General features: G+C 34.4%; 1 protein-coding gene across 9 annotated transcripts in view; it reads left to right on the forward strand.

Annotated features, from left to right (window-relative positions):
* PCDH7 (protocadherin 7) overlaps positions 1-24,708 on the forward strand; it is a 425,601-nt gene that overhangs the window by 212,450 nt on the left and 188,443 nt on the right. For 2 of the 9 annotated variants that reach the window (XM_047719075.1, XM_047719079.1), the window contains exon 3: positions 10,975-11,070. The exons of 4 other annotated variants lie outside the window; for them this stretch is intronic. In XM_047719075.1, coding sequence (XP_047575031.1) covers positions 10,975-11,063 — 89 coding nt within the window. In that variant the 3' untranslated portion in view covers positions 11,064-11,070. Of the gene's footprint in view, positions 1-10,974; positions 11,071-11,880; positions 11,897-13,673; positions 13,689-14,706; positions 14,725-24,708 lie in introns of those variants that run through there. 3 more of the 9 variants (XM_047719076.1, XM_047719074.1, XM_047719078.1) reach the window with 3 other exon arrangements.

Consider the following 24,708-nt stretch of genomic DNA (forward strand, 5'->3'; position numbering starts at 1 on the left):
TAGTGTTTTCTTCCCTCAAGAATAAGGTGAATATCTACGTTTCCACAGTAGAGATTTATGGAATGTGTTGATTAAGCTAAAATAGCTGTGTGCTAACTTAGAATATTCTCAAATATTGCTTGAAGGTTTTTTTCATTGGATTACTCAACTATCTCGTTATTTCAAACTATCCTTTACACCTTACGGTCCGGTTTTCCTTACAATGGATTTTGTTTTTTAATATAAGCCTAAAAATCCCTGGGAACACATAGGCCTGGCACTGTTAACTCACAGCAACAGGTCTCAACAAGAAATTCTGTGCCTGAGACTGTCAGACTCTGTATTTCAGGTTTCTGTTGAAAATATATGAAAATTTGATGTAAGTGTACCAGTTATTTATAAAATGATTTCAGGGGGCGCCTGGGTGGCTCAGTGGGTTAAGCCTCTGCCTTCGGCTCAGGTCATGATCTCAGGGTCCTGGGATCGAGTCCCACATCGGACTCTCTGCTCGGCGGGAAGCCTGCTTCCCACTCTCTCTCTCTCTCTCTCTGCCTGCCTCTCCGTCTACTTGTGATCTCTCTCTGTCAAATAAATAAATAAAATCTTTAAAAAAAATAAAATGATTTCAGCATTGTGGCATATTAGGCTTTTCATCCTCTTTCTCTCTGCACTAGAACCCAGCCATAACCATCCTTGGCTTTTGCAATGCTTGTTAAAATAAAGTCCTTCTGATACTACTCTTAATAAACCTTCATGGAGGCAATCTAAGATAGATCCTCCTGATAACTGAGTTCTCTTTAATAGTGGATTGTATTCTTGTGACACTCCAGTCTAGTTATTTCCTTTTAGAGTTAAGGGTTTTATGTTGAAATAGTACTTATTTATTTATTTATTTATATTATTGAACAGTCTCACTGCTATGACTAAGAAAATTGCTCCATAAAATACTTGGTAATGTAAATGTGAGAATGAAAGTTATATATCTGGTGATTTATTAAATTTATGGCTTGTAGGAACATGACTGTCTCTATAAAGAAATCTAATATACACATTGGAGAATATTCTAGTAACGCCTTGTAAAAATGGGATGCTGTTATAATTTGAAATCTCAAAAGCATGAACCACTGTAGAGGTATGCCTTCAGCATTTCTAATCATGCATGGCCTGACTTTGCAAATCTACGTTTGATGTAGGAAGATTTAGAATATGCATTTATTTTGGAAATACTTGCTCTCACACAGTATGTAATATTCGTATGCTTATCTCTTTTGATGTACTGTATTCCCTTACCTGTTCTTTTTATTGGCAAGGAATAGAAGGGTCACTTAAGAGTAGGAAGTTAGTTGGAATTATGTTAGAGGGAAAAAACAAGGTTGATGAACAAGGGCCTAGACTAGATTTGAGAACAGTGATTCCCCCAAGAATGAAGAATTTTGGTCTGCAGTTCAAAAGGGACTCGGGGCTTTAACTAATATCATAGGGAACTATCTTTTTTTTTTTTTTTTAAAGATTTTATTTATTATTTATTTGACAGAGAGAGAGAGAGAAAGAGAGATAGAGATCACAAGTAGGCAGAGAGGCAGGCAGAGGGAGAGGAGGAAGCAGGCTTCTGATGCAAGGCTCCATCCCAGGACCGTGAGATCATGGCCTGAGCTGAAGGCAGAGGCTTAACCTACTGAGCCACCCAGGCGCCCCCATAGGGAAATAACTTTAACTTTCTTCATTTCCTAGGAATTACTTTAAAAGACATTTCGAAAGAGTATGTATTTTTTATCTTAAACAGAAAGTTTTTATCATCACATTTTCTGAATTGATTTTGGTTGCAACTCTTTTTGAGAAGTTTAGTGTATTTGGCCAGCAAAATTTTAACTTTCAAAAAGTTGATTTTGATTTCAGGATTCTTCTTATAGTGCACCCCCATGAACTGATATGCAAATGGACTATTTGAAAGACCCAAGAAGGTTTAGGCACACAATATGGGATTTTATAAAATATTTTTTTTATAACTAGAAAAAATATATAACAGCAAAATACAAAAAGTCTATGTTATGCATAATAAACAAATAGAGTATAACAAGACAAATATTTAGTTTCTTTTTATGCAATCTTCTTAAAATAAACATAGCTGTTATTTTTACAATAAAATCCATGTGGCATATGGTTTATTTTCAGGTCCCCTCCCTCCCAGGAAATGTATTACTTAATTGATATATAAAAAAAGCATATCTGCTGGAGGTGAGGGAGACAGAACAGGTTCTTCACATATATTAGCAGACCTCCCACATGCTATTTATTAAATTTGATGCTAGTCAACCGATTCAGAGAGCTGATTGAAATGAAGAGAAATCCATAAATTTGCAGAAGTATGAAAACATGCAAGCCTGTACTAACTACCCTTGCAGTTTTATCATCTGTCAGATTGCTCAGGAGTATACCATATTTTATAGGTTTGAACTAAAACATTAGGAATTCACACATATATAATGAAATAAGATATATGCTTAGATGGAATTGCATTGCTCAAAGTTAACATTTTCCTTCATGTCATCTAAATGACAGTATTGGAAAAAAAGCTGTTCTTGTGTATTAACTGAATTCCAACTTTGAGCATGCTTCATATCTCTTCGGTTGTACATGAATGTGTTGAAAAGAAAATACTACCAAAAAAAAAAAGTTTTTCCAAGCATCTGAAATGTTTTCTAGTCAAAGAACAACTTGCATTTTAAAAATAAATTAAAATACGTTAAGAACAGGGTGCAAGTCTTTCAAACAAAGGATAGGGTGATCAGACTGTTTTACTTTTCTTTCATTCTTCATATCTATGAGTCATCATCCCTTGAGGTTCAAAATTATAAATAACACTACAGAGTGATTTCAACTCTACAAAGGAAATCATCCATTTTTTTAAAAATTCCATAGTAGTTAAATTCAAAATGCCCTTGCATACCTTCTGCTAATTTTATTCAAGACTGAAGTGTTTTGATGAAAAAATGTTTCCCAATTGTTAGATTATTACACTTATGTGGCGAAATTCACTCAGAATTGACAACTGTTGTTTGACTTGGGAAAGTTAGAATATAATAGTTCGTACTAAACGGAAGGAAATAGCAGAACAAGTTATAAAGAAAATAAATATTTCAATGAGTAAACTATAAATAAATCATGCTTCAGGGAAGGATGGTTGATTAAGGGGAGTTTATACTGCAGTTATCACTGAAAGTTGATGACATCCAGGCACACAAAGGTGATACCAAAAAAATGAGGGTAAAAATTGTCATCCAGTATTTAATTTCAGCCATTAGGACAATCATTTGTAAGTCTTAGATGGTGAGAGTGAGGTAGAGTTAGATATCTGCCTATTTGGGTACAGAGCTTTACTACATTACAGAGTTAGGATTTGAGAGGTTATAAAGAGCAGGGTTTAATTTTTATGATATGTAATATTTGCAACAAAATTCTCTTAGAAATAAGCTCTAGAATTACTTGTATGTGCATTGAGTAGAATAGAGGCATTTAGCTATTTATTTATTTACTGATTTATTTACTTATTAATTAAATATCTTGCTCTCTAGACCTTATGCTACAGGAAGGCAGAAGCCATGTTTTCTTGTTTATTGTATCTCTAGCTAATAGGGCAGTGCCTAGCATAGAATAGATGTCCAGTAAATATTCACCAAGTTAATTAAAGAATAAATTAATATTGTCTAGGCCAAGGTCCACCCATGATTTTCAATATCATCCTGGCTTTTATGCTTTTCCTTTGTTTGTTCTTCTGATAATGGTCTGAGTTGAACTGTGGTGATGGAGAAATCAGTCACAACGATTGATGGAGAAATCAGTCACAATTGACCATATCCAAAAGAGACAGGATAGTCATAAACTCTTTGTAGAGTATTACAAATTCAGTCACAATGAGTAGTATAAGATATACTGTATCCAACAATAGGCTAATCATCAAGTCTTTGTAGAGTATTATAGATTTTCTCACCTAAAATTCATACAGTTCTTACTGATCATTGGTATGTACTGCACTTAGTGTTTATACATGAGATAGGATATTTATTATGTTTCATAAAGTTCTACACCTAGGTCTTGGTGAAGAGTATATTCTATATTTCAAAACTATGTTTCTCTAAGTATATTTTCCTCCTTTCTCTCTTAGTTGATAGAACTAAAATGTTATCAACAGAAATATTTATTTTGTAGTTTTTAACCATCTATCCTATCAAGGGCCTCAAACATCAAGGATAGTATGTAGATGGTACACACCTAACATAGGGAAAAATTAAAATGTTCTTTGCATACCACGCTCTTAATAAAAGTATTTTCTAGATAAATGAATTGATGGGTGGACTTAATGTATCTGCTGATTGTCATCTGCAAATTGAGAACATAACAATTGCTAGTTCAAATTCTTAATATATTTCTCATATGGAATTAACTATATATTTATTTATATATTCATTCATTCATTCATTACTAAAATAGAATTGAAATCTGATTTCAAAGACAACTGTACAATTCAGATAAGCCATGGAAAAGATTGGTTAAATTTCTGTCTCAGGTAAATTTTCTACCATCTATGCTATACTTATACATTTCTTTTTTTAAAAGGTTTTATTTATTTATATGAGAGAGCGAGTGAGAGAGAGAACAGAAGAGTGGGGTGAGGGGCAGAAAGAGAAGCAGACTCCCCGCTGAGCAGGGAACCAAATGTAGGATTGCATCCTGTGTCTCCAGGATCCTGTCCTGAGCTGAAGGAAGACACTCAACACATTGAACCAACCAGGAGTCCTCTTTACACATTTCTTTCTATATTTAGAAGATTCTGGAATTTGTTGTTTTTTTTTTTTTCCTCTAAAATTGTGGTTTGTTTTACAATCTGCCCCAACCCCCGGGGACAAGAATAGAAAGACACTGATTGGAAATAAAGATTTTCAATGGGCTTGCTAACGTCTGCATGAGAAGTGATTCTTTTTGAAGTTTGCGAGGTAGTTCTACTTATATTACTATATGTCTATTTTCTTTTTTTAATCACTTAGGTCCACCTTGAACCTGTGTAACAATTCTACTTCACTGCTGCCCCTTCTGCTCTTGTTTGTAGCTTCTATCCTCTCTCCCTCACCTCCTGTACTCTGTATTCTCAGCATGGTAACCAATTCACTACCCTTAAATAGGCAACCAAAAAATGGCATATTACTGAGCGTGCTACTTAACTGCCACACGTGAAAATACTTTACATTTTTCAACTCAATCTTTGGGATCGTCTAAATGTGTAGATTTTATTAGTTCACGAGAGAGCAAATCGTGCCTCACAGATCTTGGGTGATTAGCTCTAAGTCATGCAGCCAGTGAGGGGCTGGAAAGGAGTTTGAAGAAAATCTGTCAAACAAAAGCACCATGTTCCTTCTATTACAACCTGCTGTGTCTAGTCATGCCCTTCTTTCACTGAAATGGTCTTAGTGTCTTTCATCTGCATCGCTTTCCTGCTGACCAATTTTTTCTTTAAAGTTGACTGCAACTATGACCTCTTCTGTTAGGCCTTGCTGATGCTCTTGTCTGTAAATCTTTGAATATCACACATCTGTATTAGCATATATCAGTGTCATTCTTACGGAGGGTTTTTTTTTTAATTTAAAAAAATATGGTAATAATTTTTCATAAAATATTTTCTTCATGTTGTGAACTTACGGGAACTTTCAAAATATTTACAATTACTTATTTTTTAAGCATTTGAATTAGGATTTTGGATATGATGAAAATCAATGATATAAGACAAAAGCACTTTGGGTCTTCTACAGTTTTTCAGAGTTTAAAGAAGTCCTGAAATCTTAATGTTTAAGTTTCACTGACTAAATCAGTGACTAGCACAGATTGAACACTCATGAAATATGCAATGAGCAAAATTGAATTATCAAACTGATATAACAACCTTCAGTTTCAGAGGCTATAAATGTCTTTTGTGAAGACTTACATTTTCTATAATTTTATTTATTGACTCAAACAATTAAAAGTCAAGAAGAGGATGAGCAAAATCCACATTAAAATGTATTTTAAATAAAAAATTACTTAGAATATTAATTATGTCAATGTAGTAAAATAGTGTATTAATTAATATTAAAATTGTAAGTGAATATTATTCAATACATTGATCAATAATTAACCAGGTATTCAGAGGCTATTAGTTTGTCTAATGGACAGAGTGAATCCTGCTATTATAGATACACATGGTGAGATTTCTAGGGAGGGCAGATATATAAAACATTAGAATTTGAAAACAAGTAAAATATTATGGGCTTGCTAGAAGCTTTATAAAATGTTTTTAATACAACTAAGTCTTAAAATTTTAATAAAATTGTCAAGAAATGTATCAAAACTCCAAATCTGTATATGGCAAAACTCTGTCATGATAGTTAATTTGTAGGAAGTAGAGTGTAATATTAAATAAAATTAATGAGTATCTGCTGTTAAAGAGAAAAAAAGCAAAAGGATATTTCATGTTTTTACTCTAGAGTTAAGAAAACAAGCATCATATGTTCAGTATGATTCATACACTCTACTTTAAATGCATACATATGAAACTCATTTCAAATGTATTTCAATGTTAGTACCTAAGGTTTACACTTAATTTTTTATCTTTTTTTTTTTAGTATTTCCTGACTTTTTTTTTTTTTTTTTTTTTTTTCATTGTACAACCATTTTACCAAAGCTAGATCCTGGAAATAGCAACATTTTTACTTAGTTGATTTTTATGGCCATTAAGCTATGCAATCTATGCTTTTAAATTTTAGGAGTTCAAAATATAATTCAGGATTCTAGAAATACATCATTAACACTTACTAATGAAAGCTGAATAAAGGATTAACAACTATTCTTTTAAATTAAATCAGTTATGACTTTTACTGATCAAAAAAAAAAGCTTCATGTGGTGCCTACATAGTAATATTTTTCCCCTCTGTGTCTTCTGGTTTTTCCTTCCTTGTCTCAGTAGTTAAGCTGGGCTGATAACCTCATTCAGGGTTTATATGATTGTATATTTTATTCTTAAGAAGTGCATTGGGCAATGTCCTATATGCAGTACCTCTGTATTATGAGTGCTCTAAGAATATGCTGTGCTCCTTTCTCTGCAAAAGTCCTAGGTTCTACCTCTCCCCATGGCCCCTGGGGCAGATCTTAATCTTTTCATGAAAGAGTTAGCTCTTTGGGGGGCCTCTCCACACTCTAGCCCTGCCCATATACACTATGGATGTTAGCATTATAATAATTAAAATGCCCTTTTTGATAATTATTTAGCCACTCTTAGCAAGATGGAGGATGAAGGAAAATCAGACTCATCTCATTCTCTTGAGTAAGACTCCCTTAGAGGAATATACTGGGCAGCTCATCTTCAGCAGAGCCCCGGGTATGAAAGTGAGAGATAGTGGGGAAGTTTCAGAGTCAGACCCAGAGTTAAAATATGTTTCTAATTGTTAGAGAAAATTTGCTTTTAAGAAGGACCTTACAAATAGATAAGGAAAGCAGTACTGTTATCAGGAATGTTTATGCAGTGTGGAGATAGCCTTTTCTCAGATGTCCTTGCACCAGGCACACTGGGTTTTGAGAAAAGGCTTCAGACATTAAGTAGAGAACAGCAGTCTCATGGCTTAATCAATGTCTTTATATTGTTCAGTGTGACCCTTCCACACATCCAGGGCTCTTCTGCTGTTCCTTCCACTACACAATCCATTCTGGTTAGACTCACTTCAGACCACCAGCACTCAACAACCTCCTTCCCACGATCCTGCATTAGGTTGTGTCAGCTTCCCTTTCTGTAAACTGCTTCTTTCCTTCCATTCTGGACCCATAACCTACTGTCTTTGAGAAGAAGTTCAGTATCTGTCTTGTCAAAGTCTGCTCCCTTCATCTCTTGTAATTTCCAAGCACTAAATTTGACCCTTAGTTTCGTTCCCCACCAAAAGATTATAACCCTTAGGGATAGGAACCAAGCCTTGGACCTTCTTCTTCCATATAACAGTTCAACATTGTGTTCTCTGTGCTGACTTCACTCAGTCACACAGACCCTAGCATCTGTATCTTAATACCAGTATTTCTATCTTGATGATACGTTTTTTCCAAAAATAAAAATTTGAAGAGTCTGACTTTACAGTGGACCATCCCATGGTATTCTCTATGATGTCATTGTTCTTTCATCTCCACGACAGGAATTCCTGTCCTTTTGTAAAACCAATCTCATTACAAACTCTGCAATGTCAAGGCTGTCCAATAATAATCACAAACCATCTCTCTAACCACTTTTTTTTTTTTTTTTTAATTTGACAGATAGAGATCACAAGTAGGCAGAGAGGCAGGCAGAGAGAGAGGAGGAAGCAGGCTCCCTGCTGAGCAGAGAGCCCGATGCAGGGCTCCATCCCAGGTCCCTGAGCCAAAGGCAGAGTCTTTAATCCACTGAGCCACCCAGGAGCCCCATCTCTATCCACTTTGTATTTTCACCGATGATATGCCCCACGCCCCACTTTTTATCCAGGTTGAAAATCTTGCTTATATCATTGTCCATAAGCAGATTCCTACCAAATTCCCCTTTAGTACCAGTGATCATTTGATTATCCTGGCCTCTACCTTTCACACCTGAAGAAAAAAATAGTACTTATTTTTATATTCCTTACTCCATAAAGTTCTCTTCTTCACTCCATGAATTTGTGACTCTTTAAAATTACAGTTTAATCTTTTTTGTTGCTGTTTTATGTTGTTTCAGTTATTTATAAACTCAGCTATTTATAAAATCATTTTATATTACTTGGTACATCTTGATAAATTGTACTATTAGTGTTCTTCTGTGTCTTATGTATGTGTATTTATTTTTCAAAGTTTCTCATAAGTGTACCTTTGGTTATTTTTGAATCTCCCACAATATAGTACTAATTTTCAAACATATTACATCATACTCAGGTCAAAGGAAGAACTTACTCAGGTTAAAGGAAGAACTTATGATATATAAAATTCTTAGCATATTAGGGAGTCAAAAAAAAAATGTATTTTATGCTGGTTGTAAGAATCTTGTCCCAAATTAAGAGCATGTGGATCTTTTTACTTCTGGCTTGCAAAATTCCCACATTTGATTCTCCCAAGGACAAAATGCTGATCCCAAAATACTCACTCACAAATATTTAAATATAGGAATAATTAGGTTTAATTTTTACTTTGATATTGCTGGAATATGTAGATTTTAATTTTAAAGGGGTATTTGAATTTTAAAATATTATGTGTAATAACAATATTTTAAAATTAAATACAAAATAAATATAAGAAAAAAAGCTATAAAAATATCATGTTTAATCATATCAGATAAAAATTAAGTTTTCTATTTTCGGTTGCTTTTTTTTTTTATTTATTTAAACAGGCCTAGACTGCATATGCCTTCAGAATTCTTTGATGCTAATCTCTTATGATAACCAATTAGTTTCTAAATTTCTCAATTCAAAGGCTGACTAATACTGTTGCCTAAGCATTAGGTGGGTCATGTTATTTTAAACAGAGATGATGGCTAATAGTAAGCAGTGTGTCAAGAACCAGAAGAATTGAGAAATTGGAAAGTTTTGAGACACCCTGTCTAAACAAGATTAAAATAAGACCAAAAGGATGATCATGCTTCTAACCCTAAAGATCTTTGTGATAGCTGCATTCTTAAATATCAGGATTAAAGGGTAGAATCACATTCAGCATGCAAACACGTATTCATGAAAATCCCTGTCTTTAAACAAAAATTTAAGACTGTCCCAGCCTGTCCATAAATAATAATAAATTAAGAAACATTGGTGTGAGGGGTCAGAAATTTTTCCACAAAGAAAAATTAATTCCTCCTATTTTTAAATATTTTACAATACTTCCTTCCCTTTTTACTACTTTTTCATTAACACTTAATTTTTTAAAGCAGTTTGGTTCACAAGAAAATTCAGAGAAAGGTACAGATATTTCCCACATACCTCCTGCCTCCCCACAAGCATATTCTCCATGACCAGCATCTCCCCCCAAACAGTAGAATACTGTTTCTTTCCTTCAGAAAATATACATAGATTTTTATAAGTTTATTTCCACTTTTATAAGCTTCTCTAAATAGTGTAAAGCAATCATTTTTCATATGTAGTTTGTATCTAAATATAAATATACAGAGCTAAAGATTTCATCAAAAATAAATACTAAGAGCAAAATTGGGTAGCAGTGTTCAGTTTTTAAGTGTGGTATCATCTCATCTATTGATGTTATTAAAGCAATTAATTATCATTAAGATTCAAATCATTTACTGCTACCAAGTGTTTACTAAACATTTTCATGTTATTTATTTTTATATAATCCTATATATTTACTCTTCAAAATTTACAGACAATCCAGATTAAGTCATGTCTATAAACACATAATTAGAACATAAACCTTTTTACAAGTTTTGTTATTTTGACTTCTTGTAATGCATAAGAAATCTACTAAATTTCTTTCTTATTAACTTAACAACTTGAAATTGTTTTGATACCAGAACTACATAGCCCTAAGAGAATGTAAAAAGAAAATGCACTGTGAGCCAGTTTTGTAACAATGAGGTAGAGGCAGAATGAGAAAATGATAATAATCCTACTGTGTGGGGGGTAGAAATACATATATATTTGGTATTGTTTATTCTATATAGTTTTTTTCTTAAACATGTTGTTAAAAAAAAATCTATACCTTTATATCCAAGCGAGAATAAGATAGTAGCTTATGATGTGTAGAACCCCACTGTGTCCCTAGACTTAGAAGATTCTTGTTAGAATGTTCCTATTGACAACTTTCAAAATACCTAATTTGCATAAATTATTTTTAAGATTCATCTAGATTTTTAAAAAGGCAAGAAAGAAACCAAGCTCAGGGTTTTTGGAAATTGTTTTATTGGCGAGGTCTATGGATGGACACCATTGTGTAGGGGCTGCTGATTTTCCCTTCACATATTTCCCCATCTCCCTTCCCCAGGTGTTGCTGCCATCACTACCTTTCCCTTCCTCCCCTTTCCTCATGGCAAGACGCATGGAAGAAGAGTGCTGTTAAGGCCTCTCCATTAATCAACAGGTATGGTGGTTCCCATGAAGCAATGCCGCTGCCCCTCCTCTGCGTTCTTCATTAATAGTCTAACTCCTTGACATTCAGAAGACGCATTTCTACACTACACAGAGTCTACTGATGTGGCAGATGTATTCAACTTGAGTGTATCTTTACACATTTCGGCATGCTATGCATTTCAGAATTCCCTGCACAGTTAGAATTCTTTTTTTAATGTGAAGACTACAGAAGAATTAATGATACAATTTTCGGAGAAAAGTGTTACACAGTTTCCTTGACTGATCCCATAGGAAAGAAAAACAACTTGTATGTGTATATCACTTTCAGCCTTCTACAAGACTGAAAACAATTGTGATATAACATACCTTTGAAAAGTGCAAAATGGGGGCGCCTGGGTGGCTCAGTGGGTTGAGCCGCTGCCTTCGGCTCAGGTCATGATCTCGGCGTCCTGGGATCGAGCCCCCATTGGGCTCTCTGCTCAGCAGGGAGCCTGCTTCCTCCTCTCTCTCTGCCTGCCTCTCTGCCTGCCTCTCTGCCTGCTTGTGATGTCTCTCTGTCAAATAAATAAATAAAATCTTTAAAAAAAAAAAAAAGAAAAGTGCAAAATGGGAATGTTTTGTGAATTTTAAGTCATAATTCAATTAGTATCACATTTGGATTTTCAAAAGCATTGCACAAAACTGCATACCGATGAAGGATGCTTACTCATTTGGTTACAGAAAATTAGGTATAAACCAATTCAAATAAATCTAAATCCCCCCCACAAAACCATGTCATTCACATATGAGAGCCAAACTTTTTTTTTTTTTGTCAACTCAGCTGGTGGCATTTGAAGGAGATGAAGGTGACTGTTTCCTCCAGCAGTCCCAAGATTACCTCTGTTCAGGCTGCTGTATTTTGAAAGGAGCTAGGTCCCTCAGGGCTCAAACTCCAGCAGAGACATAACCTATAAAACATAAACACTTATTCATCATGGGGAAACACCCACCTCCTTGATTTCCTTTTTCATTAGAAGAACTGGTCCTTCTAGGTCCTGCAAGGGCTTGTTTTGGGGATATTATCAGGTTCTGCATTACACCCTTGTGACTCTCTCAGGATTTTTGAGACATGTGACTAGAACACTACCTGTGGGCTAGGAAAATTGTTGGCAGACACTTTAAAATAGTAATTGTGTCTTAAAAAAATAGTTAAGTGTGTCTCTAGGTGTGTACATGTACAGCAGCATTATTTGTGATATTCTTTAAAGTGGTAGCATAGTGAAGACTTGTTTGTTCAATAAACAAAACAAATCATTTTGATTTACATGCATTTTTTTGCCGATGCGACCTTAGCCATTAAAGGCTGAACCATTCATCTTCACTCAAGAACGAATGGCCTAGTCTCTGATAAAGCTCTGAAATCATTGGTTGTCCTCCATAACCCCATTTCTACACATATCTTTCACATCCACAGGCCTTCACAGAACTGGGTCTCTCCATCTGGAGGGCCCTTTCCCCACATCTGTTTGGAAAACTCACGAAAACAATAGTAGACCTGTGCTGAGAGTTTAACGTGTGTCAGGCGTCATGTTCATGAGTTTCATCTCCATTTTCTTAATTCATCTACACAAAGGAACATAGAATTAGACATTATTAGCATCATCCATATTTAAGAGGGAAAAAAAAAAGAGGCTTGGAGAAATCTAATATGGCCATGATCACTCAGAATTGACTAAAGTAGGATGTGCCTTCTGTAATTTTTCCTGTTTTCTCCCATGTGAAGCTGTGACTCTAAGTCACATTCAACTCTGACTTACAAGACGACAATGATTATATCTTCTCTTTTATGAACTTTCTATGTCAACAGTGTTTGTTACTCACTAAATGTTGGACAAATGAGTGAATGTTTACAAAACCGTCGCTCATCTTCCTTATCTGCATGTGGACCATTCCTCTCATCCATATGTCCCTCGACATCTGACTTTTAGTGAGACCCCTTGGTATGTTCCTCTTGACCATTATTAGCTTCATAGATTACTCACTATATCTTGTAAGAAATATATTATGCAAACTAATTCATTATTTTTTCCCAAATTTAGGACCAGTAATTAAAAACCAAGTAACTATAAAATAATTGCAAATGCAGAAAAAAACTAATTTGAATTTATAAAATTAACCTAATCTAGTGTAACAAGTATAGCTAGCTATACTTGTATCTCATATGGAAAGAAGAAAATTCAACCAATGCATTCTAAAATTTTGAGGAAAGGTAACCAGAGCGATTCTTTTTTACATTATAGGAAAATAAAATAAATTCATACCCTATAAGTAAGAATCTTATCAGTTTACCAGAAAAGAAAAGAAAAAAAAAAGTGAAGATTAAAATATATATGAGATTAAGAGGATTAATCAAGAAGGAAAAACATTTTTTTTTTTAGAAAAAAAGAAACCACCAGAGTCTGGAAAAATGAAAAAAGAGTGGAAAAGCAATAAAAAATTGAAGGAAACATATCATTGAAAACCAGAGACACTGAAAGGACTTAAAAAATATATGAAATAAAACTGTGAAGGAAAACAAAATCAATGCAGGAAGAGAAAAGGAACTTTATGAATTTCTGTTTCCTTCATTTTTAGAAAATCTTTTGAAGTCCAATTTCTGGAAAGAGAAAGAGCAAGTTAAGATACGTTGATTTGGGAACACTGTATATTTCTAGGACTTTTTCTGGGGTAATAGTGCTTTTGAGAGCAAGATAAGTGTTTCAACATTAACTTGGAGTATTTAGAACTAAAAAGATTGTGCCTAGAAAATAAATCAAGTTAAGGCTTGATGGAAAATTAAGATACAAGTCAAAATATCCCTCCTAACCATACTCTCTAGCAAGATAATCATAAACTAATTAATCAATCTATTAGCTCTGTGAATATTGTTCTTATCTTTTTTTATTATTATTATTTATTTTAATGTGTAGTGACTAGAACATAGAGTAAGTGTTTGCTGAATTAGGCATGGAATTTTAAGAGAGATTATCATCAACCAATCTAGTCTTAGATAATGCCATTATAAGAATCACTCATCTCTGCTTGAATAATTCCAGTGACACAAAATCCAGAGGTAGCTCACTGTTATTTTGGGACATTTTTAACTTCTCAGCTTTTTCTTATATTGAGCCAAAATCTGTCTCCCTGTAACTTGAATTCATTTGTCCTGGGTTTTCTCCTTGGGAAAACAAATAATAAGTTATATTCATTTTCCAAACAAAAGTATTTCCAAGACATATATTCAAACAGGCCCTCCGTCATAATATTTACATATATTGTGTCTCCCTATATATTCTTTTCTTTTCTTTTCTTTTTTTAAGATTTTATTTATTTATTTGACAGAGATGACAAGCAGGCAGAGAGGCAGGCAGAGAGAAAGGGGGGAAGCAGTTTCGCTGCTGAGCAGAGAGCCCGATGTGGGGCTCGATCCCAGGACCCTGGGATCATTACCTGAGCTGAAGGCAGAGGCTTTAACCCACTGAGCCACTCAGGAGCCCCTCTCCCTATATATTATTTTCTAGGTGAAAGTCCTAGTTCTCCTAATTGCTCTGTGTTGCTTCATTGCAAAACCTTTTAGCATTCATTTAGTGCAAATCCTTTTTTTTTTTTTTTTTTTTTTTTTAAATAGAACAAGGAATTCAGGATGTGCTCCCACAGTTTATATTCTCATATTTGGTCAATTTGAAGAGCCTGGAAAATCCATTTGAATACCTTCAGAGAAAAAAGGGAGGTGCAGCTTAAAACAGCATATGGCTTTGATCTGAATTTTTACATTAATAAAGGTATGGTTTGGATAGTGAATAGTATAATGTAAAAATAAAATAAATACCACTATGTATAAAAATGGATGAAAAAAGATAGAAAAATGAATTAATATTTAAAAAATAACATTTGATGAAGGTAAAAGAATTTTCAACCTCACTTTTGTATTTTTAATTGAATATATATTTTAGTTCAGTTGAAGCTGAGATGGATCTTTGCCTGAAAAAGCTCCGTTCATCATTCTAACAAATCTGGCTCTTAAAAAAAAAAAAAAATCCCTAAGTGGATAATAATATCAGTGGATCAGTGGAAGTAAAAGACAAATAAAATAAAATCAAAACAAAAGCTATTTTGTTTTCTCAATAAAATTACTGACTCTACTGATGAATAATATGTGCTAACATGTAGTAGTATATTACACAAAGGTCAAAGAGGACAGAATAAGACTGAAAGATGTATAAAGGATTCCCTGTCAGATATGGACTTTCTCCAATAAAAGTTACTGCAAAGTAAATTTTTCATTTATGTAAAGTGCCCCTTAATGCCAAACTGCTGTCGACGTCCCTCGGTGAGTTCTATTTATGAGTAGATTATGGCACTCTCTCAGAGGCCCTGCACATCTGACTTTTAGTGAGTGCCTACACAGAATATATGGCCTTTACTAGAACCTGGAAATTTAATTAATTTGCTGGCAGAGAATACTTTTTATGCCACATGGCTTTTCCCTGACCCTACCCAAGATTTCCATTTTCAGATGTGCTTCATATATTATGAACCTATATAGTCTTAACGAACATTTTCCATATGGTAATTATAATGTTTGACTTTATATTCTCAAAAGCTCCAGTGCCTACATAAATTCTTTCTCTTTAATACTAAATGTTGCTTTGTAAGTTATATGAATATATGCCCCTCATTCTGCTTTTCTTAGACTCAATTCCCAAAGCAATATTCTTTGGCTATTTGATTATATGTAAGATTCTTAAGCAATATTCTCAAGAACAGAAAACCTCTATCTGCTTTGTCTATCACTGCTATTAAAGATGTGCTCTATGTGCAGCATGTCCGATTTAATATCTTTCACTCTGTCTTCTAGTATTTTAGAAAGTGGAGAGTGAAATGCAGGATATTTGGGTTAATCTCTTGCCCTCTCAAGACCTCATGTACAAATTCCCAAAATGAGGAGTTTAACTAGAGTGTTTTTAAAGTAACTTCCAACTTTCTATGGAGTACGGAAAATAAGGAATTTTAGAAATTAGAGTTTTGTTCTAGATTTGCCAATAAAACTATATTTCACCTCCCCAAGATACAGTATGCTCATTTGTAAAATACAAAGACCAAGTTAGATCAGGGATGTCATCTTTAGAGACGACATGTGCTGACTTATTTTTCTTTCTAGAGCTTTCTCTTGAGAAGGATTCTGCGAATTTTGCTTTTGAAAATAGGCAAATGCAAGAGAGTGTCTGGTGTTTTAAGGAAGACAGGTTGAGGAGTGGACTACCACTTGAAATAACTGAAGGACTTGAATGCAAAAGAGAGACAAAGGATTGAACTCAATCTTTATGATTCTTAAGGGCAAAAAGAATGCCAGTAGGCTTAAATGGGAGAAAATTGCTTCCATATTAGGATGAAATTTATTACCTTTAAGAAATAATAAAATCTGCTCCATAGAATAGTGTGTGTTCTGAAATCTGTATCACTAAGGATGTTGAAACTCAGGTTGCAAGATTAACTTCTCCAAATCATTATTAAAGGACCTCATTCATAAGATAGCAAGTTAGAGAAAATGAATTCCAATGCTAATGGTCTGTGATTACATGATAATCATCAGACATAATAATAGTGATAGTTCTGTACTGGAATTTGGTAACTAAGTCTCACAAGATTTCATTGAAATTGGTGATTGAGAATTTTCAGTACAAGTTATCATAATTGTTAGCCAGTGCCCATAGCATTCTAGAAAAATGCTTTTATCTGACCAATGCTAGTGTTCCGGAAAGAAAGTCACTAATTTTTATTTGCGGAGTCATTACTTCTTTTCTATCCGGAGAATCCACCTTCTGTCCTCATTATGAATGCTATTTTTCTATTGCAATGTAACTGACTATAATAAAAATTGTAATAAAGACAGCTTGCAAAAGTAACTTAATGATTAATTGTTTTTAATTTATTAAGATGTGGGACATAAAGCATTCACATAGAATCATAAATTATTTTATTGGGAAGAGATTATGAAAATTCCTCATTTTAAAATCCAGTAAAGAAAAAAAATAAGCAACCTTTCAAGGTCATTCAGTCAGTGGGAGAGGGGTGATCCATATTTCCTGAATCCCAGTATAGAGGCAACCAAATTTACTGCAGTAGCTTGCTTAAAAGTATAGATCTTGGTGAGTTGACACTTTCTTTTGTGTCCTTAGATGCACTACTTATCTTGAATCAGCAGGATGAAATAGGAAAGCAAACACACAATTTTATTTATAAGAAACAGAAAAACACTAGGTAGTGTAGCCTGCTGTGTTCCTGGAGGGGCATGGAAGTTGGCATCCTTTTGTAAAGCTTGACATGACAAACATTCTTTGTAATTGTTTAACAATTTTTGCCAGAAGTGAAACCAGTCAAAAATATATTCCAACTTAAAGTCAGGAGCTGCATAATATGATCTTATCACCTCTATTTTGTGGCTGGAGACACCACAGTATGCAACCTTCCCAGAGTGTATAGTCAATAAAGAGGAGCAAGTTACCAAAGATTTCCAATCATAAGCATTAATCAGACTCAACTATCATTATTTAAGCTTGCCTGTCCACTCTAATCAGAACAACAGACATCAATTAAATAAATAGAACATCTGATTATAAAAAGAATTGTTAACACAGGCACATTAGCTGGTTTTAATAGGATATGAGCTAATTGACAGGGGAAAAATGTCCTTAGACACCATATGCATATTGCACAGGATTTTAATTCTTTGTGATCTTTGTTGAACATAGCATCTTGAAAACCAACGTGTTCAAGTAATGAAGAAAATGCATACAAATATTTTTAAAACAACAAAAAATGTGGATTTAATCTTGAAATTGCACCAATTTTGTGAGATAATTGAAAACATAATCATTACACTAGTTTTACTGATTTCTGTATTTATGAATGAGAACAAAAAGATGAGATTGGGAGGGCTGATGGCTTTACAGAAGTGTTTTAGATTATTTGTTTTAAAGGTTTCCGCCCCTCCCATAAATCACTGTACTATCAGTAACTTTTCTCCTTGTTTTTGAACTAGTTATCAAAAAGGCATACATTTTAAGTCTTTCAATATGTGAATTAAACAGGTTTTGCATAGTAAGTATCTTTCAGTATATCTATAAAATATTTTCTTCCAAGAGACTGAAGTTCTAATTTTATCACGGAAATCAACAGAAAAGTAACTTTCAGCTAACACACTAATTTGCTTTACTGCAAACTCTGCTGGATTGCATTAGGTTAGGGGAGAATATCCAAATATTTTTGGCTTCAGTAGGAGTGAGAAAAGAAGCCAGAATAAAATCATTTGGTAATGTTTTGCAACACTTGAACTTAAGAAAATTGTGGTTATGCCTCAGATACTGAAAACATATGCTGAACTGTGATAGGTAGAAGATATTTTTATGAGAAAGTAAGGAGAGGAGGAGATAGATTAAAATTCAGCAGAACAAACTACTTATGCATGGAGTAAACCCTGAGTGAAGGAGAAAGGAAATTTCTAGAACCCCGCCAGACCTGCCCAAGGATCCTTCTTCAATGGTTCTATGGTTCACTGGGCAAATAGGCTCTTTTTTTTTTTTTTTAATGTTTCCAGAATATATGTCATGGATATGTGAGTGTTATGTAAACATAACAACATTTTGAATACATATGTAAAACATAGAATCTATTTCTGACCTTCCACGTTGCCTTAATAGTGGTATTGAGATACTATATATCGCAAAAGAAATACAACCATGGACATTTAAAAGTACAGTTCATTACTTTCGATTTAAAGAATAATGAAAATTTAGAAAGGAAATGTGTTCCATGTAACAAAAGTCTCCCTTTAACAAGCCTCTTTATTATTTTTTTTTTTTTACTTATCTGTTTAAATTCAAGTTAGTTAAGATACAATGTAATACTCATTTCAGTTGTATGGCATGGTGTTCAACACTTCCATACAACACCCAGTGCTTACGACAAGTGCCCTCCTTAATCCCCATCACCTATATCATCCATCCTCCCACCCACCTCCCTTCTGATAACTTCCAGTTTGTTCTCTATAGTTAAGTTTGTTTCTTGGTTTCCCTCTCTCCCTTTTTTCCCCTTTGCTCATTGTTTTTTCTTCAGTTCTTCAGATGAGTGAAATCATATGGTATTTCTATTTCTCTGACTGACTTATTTCACTCAGCATAATACTCTCTAGCTCTGTCCATGTGGTTGCAAATGGCAAGATCCCATTCTTTTTTTGTGGCTGAGTAGTATTCCATTTAACAAGACTCAGTTTTCAAAAGAATTTGTTATAAATTATGAGGAAAAAAAATCATGTAATTTTAGTCAAGCACTTTAAAGTTCTAATAATATTTTAACAAACTAAATTAGCTCAATCTGGAAATGAAATAATTTACAATTGAATAAATGATCATGGGATATCATAGTATTTTTAAAGAATATGACATTTCTGTCTTTTTTTTTAAAGAGAGAGTTATGATATTTATCTCTTTTAATAAAGAAAAGTATACCAATACTTCTATATAATTTGTCATTCCTGTCGTTAAAATAATGGCTGGCAAAAGACAGTCATTATCTCATTACAAATTTAAGAATGCATTTTTAAGAAAGAAAAAGCATAATGAACAGATAAACCATGAATGTATTTTACTAGGTATGTAATAATATATTTTTCCAAACGTAGTAATGTAAGGTGGTCATTTTATTCTAACGTAACCCTTAGGAATGAACACTACTTCAAAAAGATACCAATGAGTTTGCTGGGTTTTGTAGGGGTAAAAAAACCCGCTTATTGTTTCAAAAACGTGAGGCTCAAAGCACTAGGTTGTAAAATCAGATGGTTCAGAAAGTTTAAGAAAGCAATGAATCATCTAAAATGTGGTGCAAATATCACTAACGTTTTCCAAAGATTTATCCAGGAAGGGCTGTGATGCTTTTGTAGACATTTCGCTTTTACCTCCAATTGCAGTTTGTTTATGAGATTCAGTAATGAGGATGACTGTGTTTTGAATTTTACTCATAAACTGAGGAACACTCAAAGGACCATTTAGGTAATACAGAGTTCTTTTTTTATGCCAAGGAATTATTATAAATAACTGTGAGATTTCAAAGACGTTTTCTCTAAGGAAATATGTGATATATACAGTACCATTAGTAATTAAAATGATGAACTATTTTTAGGACTTTCATACAGTCCAAATGTCAGCGATACAAATTATTTTGTTTTATTGCATGAGTTACATGTTAAAAAAAAAAAGTAGAGTAAACATTGTAACTGCCCATTGCCAGAGCATTTTTGGGAAAAGAAAAAAACCTAAATCACTGTTGTTAAGTGTTATGGAGTTTACTTCATCATGGCTATGGTTTATAAAAAAGCGTGTGCCCTGTAGTTGTATGACTATTGTATTTATAAGGAAAGTGTATATATTATGTATTCTTCCAGAAGTCAGATGGCATTAAATCAATTTTCAAGTGTTTCTGGGTTATTCTAATGCCTAGAACCCTGGCACCTAAGGATTTACTTGGTTGACAATGAAACTCTTAGACCCTTAAGCTGCAAATGAAATTTTTTTTTTTTTATCTGAAATAGTTTACGGTGCTAAAAATGTGTTCCTTCATCTATTTTAGTGAGTGGTTATTTATCTATTTTACTTTGAATAAATAACTGGAGCTTCCATTTTATTTAGCACAAATCCCAAGTGAAAGGAGACATAGACTTTTTTTTTTTTTTTTAAGATTTTATTTATTTGTCAGAGAGAGAGAGAGCATGCAAGCGCAAGTAGGGAGCAGGAGGCAGAGGGAGAAGCAGGGTCCCTGCCAAGCAAGGAGCCTGATGCAGGACTTGATGCTGATCCCAGGGTCCTGGGATCATGACCAGAACGGAAGGCAGATGCTTAACCGACTGAACCACCCAGGCGTCCTGACATAGACTTAATGAGTAACTGGCTGGCAGAGTAAAACACTTGCATTGAATTGTCATCTATGAAATTTTGATAGACAGTGTAACCACTCCATGTTCTATTCTCTCACCTGTAAAAGATAACATAGAAACATACATTAAGCCCCCAGTAGTTAATGTGGGCATTATACAGATTGTGGCCTTGAAATAGAAAAGGGAGATCGAGAGGGAGGGAGGGAAAGAAGGGGAAAGAGAAGAAGGGAGGGAAGGAATGAAGGGAGAGATGGAGGGAGTTAGGGAGGGATATCTTTCCTACTGATTTCCTGCTGATATATAAAAAAGTCAATCCTCCAATACAATTTGGAGATGCTGCATCCAAGTAGAGAGGACAGAGAAAATGCATATAATAGAGTATTTTTCAATTAAAAAATGAATCTTTGGGGCGCCTGGGTGGCTCAGTGGGTTAAGCCTCTGCTTTCGGCTCAGGTCATGATCCCAGGGTCCTGGAATCGGCCCGCATCGGGCTCTCTGCTCAGCAGGGAGCCTGCTTCCCCCTCTCTCTCTGCCTGCCTCTCTGCCTACTTGTGATCTCTCTCTCTGTTAAATAAATAAAATCTTTAAAAAAAAATGAATCTTTATAGGTGGGCTTAGAGAAATGCTTTTAGGAATGAATTGAAAAGTGAGAGTTGACTGTGGCTAGGTCATGTAATAAGGCACTATTCACACTTGAAAACAGGCAATTTATGAAAAAGCAAAATCTTGCCATGTGACTTTACCTCCTACAGTTAATGATAGTGGGAACCCCTTTGTTGTGACCACATGTTTTCGATAATCTTCTAGAGAACTCTTACATGATGGTGACAAAAGAGATCTGGTGAAGAAATTACAGGATAAATTTCATGCGAAATGTTATAGGAACAATCCTTACACATGCGATTGTTTATTTCTGGATAAAAGAAAATGAATCAAATGTAAAAAATGTTCAGCTACAAATAATTTGCAAATATGGATAAATAAAAAATATAAACATAAGATTGAAAATTAGGTGAGAAATGTTAATTCTTTGATAGCAGTTAATTAACATGTCATTTATATTTCTTTCATCTCATTTTCTGTCCTTGGATTTACTGTATGTTATTGATGCAAATCAACTTTGGCTGCTAAGGTAGCCTCAGTTATAGTCACATGATTTTATACGATATAAAGTGAGAAAAATCACAGTTGGACTATAAATAAAACTGATAATTTCTCTACTGAGTTGAGGAAAAGGGAAATAAAATTTATGTTTAAAATGTATTAATATGGGGCGCCTGGGTGGCTCAGTGGGTTAAGCCTCTGCCTTCAGCTCAGGTCATGATCCCAGGGTCCTGGGATCGAGCCCCGCATCGGGTTCTCTGCCCAGCAGGGAGCCTGCTTCTCCCTCTCTGCCTGCCTGCCTCTCTGCCTACTTCTGCCTACTTGTGATTTCTCTCTGTCAAATAAATAAATAAAAAATCTTAAAAAATGTATTAATATGAGTAAATTGAGTTAGCTCCCTTTTTATATTTGGAATTTTAAAAATTAGAGTTGATTCCATTAAAGAGGTGATTAAAATATGGGAGTTAAGAAAAAAGGAGGCAATACTTGTGATGTCTGTCTATCCAATAAATAAATAAAATCTTTAAAAAAAAAAAAGAAAAAAGTCAGAGTTGTGATTTGACATTGAAATGAAAATATGTGGGTTTATAGGTCTTCTAGGTGTACTATTTTATCTTTCAACAGATCTTCTCTTGCCAAATGAATAGACACTTACTAGGTCTTTTATGGGACCATTTATAAAATACCTGGTGTATTCTTTTTTTTTTTTAACATTTTATTTATTTGACAGAGAAAGACACAGCAAGAGAGGGAACACAAGCAGAGGGAGTGGGAGAGGGAGAAGCAGGCTTCCTGCAGAGCAGGGACCCCAATGTGAGGCTCCATCCCAGGACCCTGAGATCATGAACTGAGCTGAAGGCAGATGCTTAACAACTGAGCCATCCAGGTGCCCCAATATTTGCTATATTCTTAATGAAACTTTTAAATTAATGGGTTTTCATTCATATTCTATCTTATTCAAAAATGATTTAATGTGGCTTATAAGAATATGAAATCTTGACAATTAGTCATAGTTTCATTATGATTGAAGCATATCTAAGTTTACCAAAAACGCAGCCCTCTTTTTCCCAGTGTACTGTTCTTATTTGAAAATTAATTCTGGTGATTACTCACCACCTAAGAGTGCTGTCAACTGATGCTGACATGTACTGCACAGCTACTATAAACCTTATCTATTGGTCTCCTTACCTGATACCATTTCATTGTTTTTACTGCCATTTTTCTGCTACAGAAAAGGACCAAGCCAACTCACCTGTCCTAGCAGATATATACAGGATGTCTGCTGCTACTTTGGTCAAATAGAACATGCCCAGAGGGTTTCAAATTTTGTCTCAATGGCCTTAAAGCATTTCCTCTGACCTAATTAATCTCTTTCACTCACCTCTGTACCCACAAAGTAATCTGTTTTCCAGGGTTGGTAATCTGCCTCTTCCTTTCCTCGGTCAGCACTCAAATTTATCCGGTGCCAGGAACAACAGAATTCAGTTGAAAAAATGCACATTGGTTTTTGAACAACCTGAGTTGATCTTGGAGGAAATAAATTATTTGAGCTGAATGCCTTCTTCTATGTGAAAGACTCTTAGGATCCTAGAACAGGGATATCTGCGGTTTCAACAAATGTTTAGTAAACAGCTGTCTCTCTGATAGAATTTGAGTAAGTATGACAAAATGACAGGGACATTTCTGGCATTGGGTTGGTTACAGCACCAGAGATTCATGCCAAGGGACATCAGCTAGACTTTTTCAGGTTGTACATCCTAAGTCATTGCTTTCTTAAATTATTAGCTTTCAGTTTCTTACAAATCTACAAGATGTGTGTGTGTGTGTGTGTGCACCCGTGTGCACATGTCTGTGCACTCATGCATGTATGTTTCCAAGGGAGGTAGAAAGGTGATCAATTAAGTTATTCTGTGTAAGTGGGAGTAAGAGTCTTGAGATTACACTCAGAGTCTTGACTTCATATTACTACTCCTCTCAGTAGCTGTGCCACTTGTGTATTATTTCTGCTCCAGTGACAACAGCTCAGCTCTTCCGCCATGCAGGTCATAAATGTGCAGACCAAGTTGTATTATCGTCAGTGTTCTAATCAACAAGGTCCTCTTACTTACATTTCTGGTATTTACCAATCATGGGAAGTGGGAAAGTGGGATATATTACAGCTGTTGTCAGGGTGAGTTTTCAGGGTGAGCTGACACAAGGAAGAAGTAAGCCATTGGTCCACTACTGAAACCATCCTATGAAACTCAAACCTTGGCTAATGGTAGCTAAAATCAAGAATATCTGATAGGGGCTGACTAATAGATTCCTCTGGCTTCTGGTATAAATCTGGTCAATCAAAAATAAGGCTTCAGAGTATAAAATACCATGCCATATGTTGATTAAGTATATGCTTTGAGGCTGAAACGTCATTGAAAATTTCCTGTTCCTTTCTAAATTTGCTGAGTTTCTTTTCCTAGATAATATCATTTTGTTGCTTTTTGTATATAGGCTACCTGTCAATATTTGAGATTCCTAAATTGTGAAGATGTTTTCTCAGTTCTTGATAATTGTTTAAGGCCAAATAATACGTTTGTATTGTTACAAAATGATATGCCTTTA

Source organism: Lutra lutra, chromosome 2 (assembly GCF_902655055.1).
Source record: "Lutra lutra chromosome 2, mLutLut1.2, whole genome shotgun sequence".
Lineage (NCBI taxonomy): Eukaryota > Metazoa > Chordata > Mammalia > Carnivora > Mustelidae > Lutra > Lutra lutra.